The sequence below is a fragment of the Mauremys reevesii genome, linkage group 6 (assembly GCF_016161935.1).
Source record: "Mauremys reevesii isolate NIE-2019 linkage group 6, ASM1616193v1, whole genome shotgun sequence".
NCBI classification, from domain to species: Eukaryota; Metazoa; Chordata; order Testudines; family Geoemydidae; genus Mauremys; species Mauremys reevesii.
In genome coordinates, this window is record NC_052628.1 from 59,601,891 (window position 1) to 59,611,420 (window position 9,530).

General features: G+C 42.6%; 1 protein-coding gene across 6 annotated transcripts in view; it reads left to right on the plus strand.

Annotated features, from left to right (window-relative positions):
- The window catches only part of RGMB (repulsive guidance molecule BMP co-receptor b), a 28,888-nt gene extending 20,288 nt beyond the window's left edge, over positions 1-8,600 (plus strand). For 5 of the 6 annotated variants that reach the window (XM_039544968.1, XM_039544965.1, XM_039544966.1 and 2 more), the window contains one exon: positions 4,115-5,610. In XM_039544968.1, coding sequence (XP_039400902.1) covers positions 4,115-4,783 — 669 coding nt within the window. In that variant the 3' untranslated portion in view covers positions 4,784-5,610. The other variant, XM_039544970.1, reaches the window with a different exon arrangement.
- The last annotated feature ends 930 nt before the right edge of the window (positions 8,601-9,530 follow it).

Genomic DNA, 9,530 nt, shown 5'->3' on the forward strand with positions numbered 1-9,530 from the left:
GCCCAAAACATTGAGTAGAAATTTACAATTTTTGTACGCAACCGTTACGTAACTGAGGCTGGCTTAGAGCTTTTGGTTTAGAGTGGGAATGGGAAGTGTTATTTTTGAGGTGGTTCATCCTAATAATTGCAGTAACTTTTGAGAGCGCCACACATGCCCAGAGCACTTGTTTGGCAGACTGACTTTGCTTTATGAAAGTGGTTCCTTCATACAGATGCAAATACATTAAGGTACTTCCGGCAGTTGGAATTCCTTTTTGGCTTTTTTTTTCTTCCTGGTCTTTGAACGCTGTAATAGATCAACAGCTGTGTGTGGGAGTGTGCTTGGGTTGAATCAAGTGTTGTCAGTGCACACAGGAACAAATGGCAAACTTAGATGCAAAGATTTTGAAATGATTAAATATCCAACTGTTTTTTTAAATACAGTTTGATGCAGCAGAGGTGGGGAAGGGAGGGATTTAGGATGAAATTCACCTCTCCCCCCACCCTGCCCCCAAATGGCCAGAAATAGAGTACTCTATGGGTGTGGGTTACAGAGAGAATCAAGAGGGAGGAAGTTGGGTAGAGAGTATTAAATCCACCACAACCCTACAGACCTCCCTTTTCACTATTCAACTTTGTGGACTGGACTGGATGTTACAGCCTCTCCTTGCCACCGCAAGTGGGTATTCTAGCCAGTGCTTAACCTGTAATTGCTCGGGCTCAAGCGATTTTTTTTTTTCATTCATAACTGATGCAGGAAGCCCAGGGGTGCTGGGGCTATGAACTGCCAAGCCTAGAGATGCCAGAACTCAGCTGTGGCAAGCCTTGGCACTCTGCTTCTAGCCCACTGTATCTCTTAAGTGTGGAGCCTAGCACATACCAGGGGCCTTCTCATTGCTAGCCAGTTTGGGGACGTTGTGGAGACCTCATAGAGTATATACCCTGCCCTTTCATAGCTATTGAGCTTGTGCTCCTTGTGCAACACCATTGCAGGGCTGGAGTGGTGTGGAGGCCTTTTTCTCCCTATGTATGAGTTTTTACCCTTGATGAAGAAAGCAGAGCCCTAGTGAGAGCAGTTGGTGACTGTTCCTTATTTCTGTTGTAGCTTTCCAGAAGCAGAGCAAAAATGTTTGTTTCCTTCTGTCATATCCAGATTTCCTCATGGTCTTCAAGCAGAGAGAGTGTCCCTCTGCACAAGCAGGACCAACTGATTGAAATTTAGGTTTGAGAAACTAGAGACAAATTCCTTAGTGCTTAGAGAAGCATTGTCAGTCATGGAGCCTATTGATTGTTAGGGAATTAGTGTGGGTGGTTATATGGAAAAGCAAGTTCTGTGTGGTGTCATTAAAGCAATCTGAGCTATTAACCTCAGAGTCACTCAGGTGCTGAGCAGTCTTGCACAGAATTTTCCTTCAGCTGGGGTATAAATCATTCTTTTCTTGCAGAGTGTCACGAATGGGCCTAAAGAACATTACCACTGCTGTGCTGTTTGTGTCCAGGGCCATTCATTAATCTGTTTTGCAGTCCTGTGTTAAAGCAGCTTTGTGGAAGCTTCATGTATTGAGGCACAGGGATCAGATGCACAACAAATTACTTGAGACAATGTCCAAGATATCTTCCTTCTGGGCTACTGGACTAAACTAAACATAAAAGATTAGAAGTAAAGTGGAATGGTGGGCTCACTACACTAGACAAAAGCGGTGACTGTCCAAGGGGGAGTAAGTAATTGGTATATTGTCTGGATTTTGAACAAAATCCTTCAATCTCAGCTGTGGCTCAGGCATATGAATTTCACAGATTGCAGACTACAGCTGGTCCCAAGCTTGCTGTATAACTTGATTAAAGCAAAGAAAAATCGTTGGAAAATTCCAGTCAGACCGTACCAGTGGGAACATGTGGAACTAAAATAGTGAGTGCTCTGTCTGTATTTGTGAGAATGTAATGCTCACTAACTGGGGCAGATGAAACATTAAAACTAAGTATTGTGTGTTTGAAGAGGGTTTGGACTGAGGAGAAAAGGTGATAGTAAGGGAAATCCTCACTTTCATTTACTAATAGCAAGAATATGGGCGCAAAGTTAATGTTTAATCTTCCTCCCGGAAGGGAGAGGTGTTGTTCCGACTGCCTGTAATCCAGCTGTTTATGAGCCTTAACTCTTGTATTTCAAAGCTGAGAGGTAAGAATCAAAAGCTGCTGTGCACTAGTGTGGTGGCTAACTGAAACTAAAACATTCAAGGGCCGCTAGAAACTCAAGACATCGATAGGGCTGGGAATGTTCATGAACACATTTTGGAGTACTTTGAATCTCTTGGCAATGTACTTAAAATTGCTTTGCAGTTTGTCATTTTTCTCTTGCGTTATGATGTGTATATAGGTGTGTGAACATACAGACATTAAAATACTGCTTATTTCTGTATTTAAAAAAAACCCTAGATTGTTCAGGTCAGTATTTCCTCTCCTCTTCACTGTTGGAAGGAAGCTGCAGACATGCCATTTATTTAAATAAAAATAAGATACCTCTACAGAGCTCTAGGGACCCTAACAAATAACGTAACAACATAACCCGCTTGCTTCCCCTGTGAAGACTGGAGGAGCTGATTTCTATTGTGTCTGGACTTTAAATAACAAACATTTAAGATTCAAGATGCCATTAGTTAGCATCATAAAAAGGTACAAACTTCCGGGTATGCTTTGCAAGGCACCTCTTAAAGCAGGCATCGGCAACCTTTGGCCCGCGGATCGCCAGGGTAAGCCCCCTGCTGGGCCAGGCCGGGTTGTTACTTGCCGCGTTTGCAGGTTTGGCCGATTGCTTTTTGCCGTCCCAGGCCAATGGGAGCTTCTGGAAGAAGCGCAGGCCGAGGGACAGACTAGCCACTGCTTCCTGCTGCCCCCTATTGGCCTGGGGCGGCAAACCGCTGCCAGTGGGAGCCGTGATCAGCCGAACCTGCAGATGCGGCAGGTAAACAAACTGGCCTGGCCCACCAAGGGGCTTACCCTGGCGGGCCATGTGCCAAAGGTTGCCGATCTCTGTCTTAAAGCAAAATTTGCTCTGCACTTTTATTATCTTGTTCAGAGTGGTGCATTTTCTTATAAGCCACCTGTTTTATTCCCCTTCTGCCTGTAATACATATGTTCTGTAGCTGCTAGTGGACTGGAGGTGTCAAAGCTCTCAGTTTATAAAGGCTAAGTCCAAACACTGAATAACAAAATGCAGATTGTCAAATAATTACAGAAGAGAGCAGCTAGTCACTGCTTGCGTATTGAATTGATGGATGAAATAATACTGTGCTCTTTCTACAGCATTTTCAGGTTGTGCAAGGATTAGCTATATATTAGAGGGGGTACAGTGAATATTCTCTCCATGTTCATGTAGTCAGTGGCACCCCTTGCACTCTGATTACTAATTGCATTAGAGCACACTGCTCTCTCCATGGAGAGAAACTGGTTGTGCCACAGAAGATAGTGGCATGGGAATTATTTGGCACATACAGCTCCATGAGATTGAATTCCAAAGTGTTAAGGGAGCATTAGGAGAGGGAGTTGTGGCTCTCAGTGATATATACAACCTGTTCCCTTTTTGGCCTCTCTTTCCAGTTGCTCTCCTCCACTATTGTGGGTTTCCTCCTAATTTAAGAACTCCATTTAAGTTGCCCTCTGCTAGACTATGTATTAGTTTTGGGTATGGGTGCACAGTTAGGCCTGGTCCACACTAAAAAGGGGGTTTGAATTAGGGTACGCAAATTCAGCTACGGGAATAGCGTAGCTGAATTCGAAGTACCCTAATTTAAACTACTCACCTGTCCAGACGCGGCGGGGTCAAACTCTGCGGCTCCCCCGTCGACTCCACCACGGCCGTTTGCAGTGGTGGAGTACTGGAGTCGACCGCAGCGCTTCCGGAGTTCGAACTATCGCGTCTAGATCAGACGCGATAGTTCGAACTCTGTGAAGTCGAACTCACCGCGTCGACCTGCGCAGTGAGTATGGACCTGCCCTTAGATATACTTTTCTGTAGGAATGAATGATGGCCAGCATGGGCTTGGTGGGCAGCTATTCAGCCCTTGATCATTCTCAGTCTATATGGTGATGATGGTTTTGAGATGAATTTCCCCTCTAATTTCCTTGTTTTCTTCCAGATAACTATTATCTTTAAATCATACCAAGACTGCACAGAGCAGAAGGTGTACCAGGCAGTGACTGATGACCTACCGGCGGCTTTTGTAGATGGCACAACAAGTGGAGGTGATAGTGACACCAAGAGCTTGCGCATAGTGGAGAGAGTCAGTGGCAGATACGTGGAGATGCACGCCAGGTACATCGGGGCCACTGTGTTTGTGCGCCAAGTTGGACGTTACCTAACGCTGGCCATTCGCATGCCAGAAGAGCTGGCCATGGCTTATGAAGAAAGCCAGGACCTCCAGCTGTGTGTGAATGGCTGCCCCTCAAGTGAACGCATTGATGACAGTGGTCACTTACCTTTGCCCGTTATGGGGCAGCTTCTTCCACATGCTGCCTCTACTCAGCCCCGGTCTGTGTACACACTGGAGAGTGCCACTACCAAATGCCATGAGAAGATGCTGGTGAAGGACATCTATTTTTATTCTTGTGTGTTTGATCTGCTCACCACTGGTGATGCTAACTTCACGGCAGCAGCGCATAGTGCCTTGCAAGACGTAGAGGCACTGCACCCCAGGAAAGAGCGCTGGCACATCTTCCCCAACAGTGGAAATAGTGACATGGGCAAAAATAGCAAATTGTCCGTTAGTCTTGGACTTGTGTGCTTAATCCTTCTTGCGTTTTTGTAGGGTTTTTTGTCTATAACAAAGTTTTAAAATATATATATATTGTCATAATATATTGAGTAAAGCTAAGAGTATATATGTATATACCATGTATATGAAGGGATGTTTGTCTTGGGACACCCGCCAGATTGTACATATCGTGTTTCTGTTTTACATGTGTTGGATGTAGTATTCTTTGATTGTATCAATTTGTTTTGCAGTTGGTGAAATGTTTTATAATGTCCCTGCATTGGGACCTCATAGAAAGCACTTTATTTTTTATATATGAAATATTTATGTGTGTATCTGGGTAATATGTATAATATACATGTACATACACCACACCCAGTGCTCCCTCTAAGTATTACATAGTTTAACAAACTTTTATATGTAAGTACTTTTTCTATGTTCCTCTTCTTCCAATCCTTAATTTTCTCCCAAGACCACCAGTCATTCTACTGTGAATACAGCACTAACTTGCTGTTCTCTCTAAGTGGATCATTCAGAACTGAATCTGCTTATGATTTATACAGCAATGTGCTGTATAAAGAACAGTCTTGGATGTTTCTCTAGCTCACTTGACAGGTTTTAATTGTATAGCAGGATGTTCAATATTGCCCTTCCCTCAAGACCGTTAGTTTTATTCTGTGAATGAGTTGAAATTGAGGGATCATTTGGTTGCCTAGGCTCAAGGAGAGCACCTGAGATTTTTTTAATTGCCTAGGTTGTATCACTGTAGGATATCAAGGAGCATGTTAGGAGATTTTCCCTATGGGGGCATACGTGGAGATGCACGCCAGGTACATCGGGGCCACTGTGTTTGTGCGCCAAGTTGGACGTTACCTAACGCCAGCCAGGACCTCCAGCTGTGTGTGAATGGCTGCCCCTAAACACACTTTTCCTTAACAGTCCCTGTCACAGCTGTCCACCTTCTCTTGGGGCTGACTGATAGCACCCCTCCAGCTGATTAGATTCACACTGCAGCTAAGTGACCTAAGAAATTCCCTTTCATAAGCAGTGCATCTACCAAATGTGTTAGAATATAGGGAGAGGGAGATTTCAACAGAGTCCTCATGCATGGTAGGGATAAAGTTCAACCATTAGGTCACTGAATCAATCTAGTGCCTTAAATTATTGCAAGAAAGAGGTAACATCTTACACAGTAAAGATTTTCAACAGTAAAAATACCCACATGTGAGTTCCCCCCCCCCCCCACTGTCATGATTGCTAATTGGTCTAAGTGTTTGTTTTTCTCTTGGAAACAGTGTAGCCTAGATTAGTGAGTCTCTAGCATTCCAAGGGTATGTCTGCACTGCATTTTAAAGCCTATGGCAAGGAGGCTCGGAGCCCAGGTCTACAGACTCGGGCTTGGGGGCTCACTCTGTGGCGCTTAAAACCGTAGTGTTCTGAAATCCACTCACCTCCAGGCTTCAGAGCCTGAGCTCCAGACCTAAGCCTGAATGTTTGTGACTCTTTTTAGTTCTGTAATGTGAGCCCCAGTCTATAGACCTAGGCACTGTGGCAGGTTGATGTGGGGTGATTGTGGGTTTTTGTGGGGTGGGAGTGTTGTGTATACATGAGTAACAGACTGGACTAGTCCTTGCTTTCATTACTCTAAAGTTCAGTAAGTAAACTTTACAGTGTGTGTTGGGTAATGTGAGAGGTGGTACTTGAGAGTTAAATCTCTCTTTTTGCATGGAATGATGAAGGGCTAGACAGGTTAAGGATGGTCTCCTTTTAGCAATTGCTGGGACTCTCTGTTGGCAGAGAGACTTAACTTGACACTGGAATGGGTGGAAGATTTTACGTGCCACTTACATTGGGCTGGGAATGCTGTTTTGAAAACCAATTAAACTAGCTTGGTTTGGCTAGCCAGTGTGGAAGGCAGAATGCTGTACTAGACAAGAACACTCTAATCTGTTCACGTAGTTTGCCCCATCCTTTCTGCTTGGCCACACTGTTTAAACTGAGTTAGCTGAAAATGGTTTTCCAACTGCTCTAGGTAGTGTGGTTTCTGGCCTACTGTAGAATTGGGTAGAGGAAGGGAGCTTTCCTGTTTTGCTGCTCTAATGTGTCTGGGGGAAGCCCTTGTATTTTGGGTGGCTGAATTTCCCCATTAGTGCACTGAGTTTAAAAAAAAATTGTGGTGGCTAGAGTTGCTGCCCCAGTACAAGTACATAGTAAATGATGCAGTCTACTAGCTAGTTCCCTGTGCCCCCAGTCCCACAAATACATGTACATGTGTGTGTGTGTGTATATATATACACTAGTAGTGAATTGTGAGCCCCATAGACAAGTAAAATTTCAGAAATGTTGTGCTTCCTTCAATGCGTTTTCTTGTTCCTGCTGTGGGATTTCTTGAGGAAAATGTTATTTGCACATGTTGGTTTTTGAAGTCCACACTAGCCAAAAGATCTTTCTTTAATGCCAAACATCTGGATATTTTGAAGCTTAGTGAATGGTCTCGGGGGAGAGCTTACACTTAGAGGGAACACTGGTTTTCACAGACACTCCAAATGGCTGTCTTTTTTAGAAGGCTTCAAATTTTATTTTTATGCTTGGAAACCCCACAATGTGTCAGTCTTTGCAAAACCTTCTAGATGTGGTTCATGGATATACCAGTAAGTATATGTTTGTGTAAAAGAGTGACTGTGCAGTGTGTAAATACTTTAAATTATTATGATAGAAGAATAAAGTTACATACCATGCTGTGGAATGTTTGTAATGTGGTATTAGTGACCCCTGGTGGTTTGACAGAGAAACTTGGGTACATGTAGTTGTTAACCCTTAAACCAAAGCCCTGTATTTATTTTCTGCTAGTACAAGACTGTGCTGTACACAACCTCCATGCTCCCTTACACAATTTATAAGAGGCAAATAAATTAGCAAGTGTAGTGAAATTTATAATCAGTAATAGCAAAACAGGCCAATTTAAATGAGTGAATAGTGTGTGTGGCAGCTGATCTCTGGAAACATCCACTTAGCATCTCACTTATGTATACTCTTTCCCTGCACTGTGTGGGGAGACATTTGGCAAATTGTAAATCCAGTGGTCTCCTTTTGCTGCTTCTGTTTGAGTAAGATTTATCAAGTCCATCAGTGTTTCCTATCCTGCAGCTATGCAGTCTCTACCAAATCAGGAGAACCTTTGAAAGATGTAGAAAATCCACCACTAACTGTATATGGATGTTTACATTTACAAAATGTCCAACTCTGGATTTTACATAAGTTCACGGTATTCTGTGAAAATGATTTACTAAACAGTCATGGAAACATAATATATTAGCTACAGAACTAATACTATGTTGCCAAGCTTGGTTATATTTGAAGCATTAAAAAAAGTGAATGTCTTCTGGTACTACTCACTAGGGCTGAAAAGTAACATCTAATAAGTGGAAAATGCCCCATTTAGAAGAGCTATAGATGGAGACTTTAAATGTACATGTGCCACTACAGTGTACAGCAGGATGACAGGGGCAGCACCTGAGTATAGTTGCAAATGTGCATGACTTACCACTACTAGATTTGTAGAAGGTCATACATAAGACGTCAGCAGTTTAACTTGTACCAAAGCTTAATTAAACTGAAAATAGCCACTGTTTTTCCTTTGCACTTACTTGGATTTTTCAAAATGTTTGGTATCTTGGATGCTATTGTTTATTCATAGGATTAAATGTTAAGCATGAGCTTTTTTGTAGCACTGGTCACCATGAGCTTTCCCAAACCTATGCTGATTTATCTTTGTAACATTGTGAGAGAAACATTATTTCCATTTTACAAATAGAAAAACTGAAGCACAGAGTGACTTTCCATAGGCCACACAGGCGGAGAACCCAAGATTTAGTATTTGCAGTGCCTTAACCATACATTCAGCACCTGATGCAATAGTTTGAGTGGAGGCCTTTGGGTGCTTCTGTAATATGAATGTCTTCCCTGTCACACTTCCCAAAAAGCTTGGTAAGGTAAATTCAACTTTGCACTGTGTAGACTCTCAACAGATTGTGGTTCTTGTGGAGCAAGAGAGAAAGTAAGTTCCAAGAACAAGGCCATATCCCTGAAAACACACTGGCTGTGGCCCCTGTGGTTGAACTAAGGTGCTCAAGCTAAAAAGTTTCTCATTGTACAAGAGAGCAATGATCTTGTTGGTAAATAGAGCCCAAGTTATTTAAACTGATGTATGTTGTTGTTTGTTTATTTTTCCATGGCTTCTGGAAGTGGTGTAACCTTCCTGATGAGTTTAAAAAAAAAAGAAAAAAAGCCACTTCCAGACTAATCATTGAGATTTGCAACAGTGGGTGTTCCAGCAGCAGACAGGCTTATAGAAATCTTTTGCCACAACTCCTGGATATTCACCAGTTTCCAATCTTGTGAGCCAGAGATACTCATCTGTCTTCATAAATGCATTTTGTAACTGTTTTCCTGCATTGGGATGGTTTTGGTAGGTATTCATGTCTCAACTCAGAAATAGCACTTCCTTCCCTCTCGCCAGACTTCTGGCTATTAAAAAATGTGATCTATGTAATGGGTGAGGTAATATCTTCTATTGCAGTAGTTCTCAACTGGGGTGTACATCAACTCACTTAGATATTTGCCTAGTTTTACAACAGGCTCCATAAAAAGCCCTGGTAGAGTCAGTACAAACTGAAATTTCATACAGACAAAATGAGACAGTAAGCAATTCTTCAGTAACAATGTGCCATGACACTTTTGTATTATGTCTGATTTTGTAAGCATGTAGTTTAAGTGAGATCAAAGTTGGGATATGCAAGAC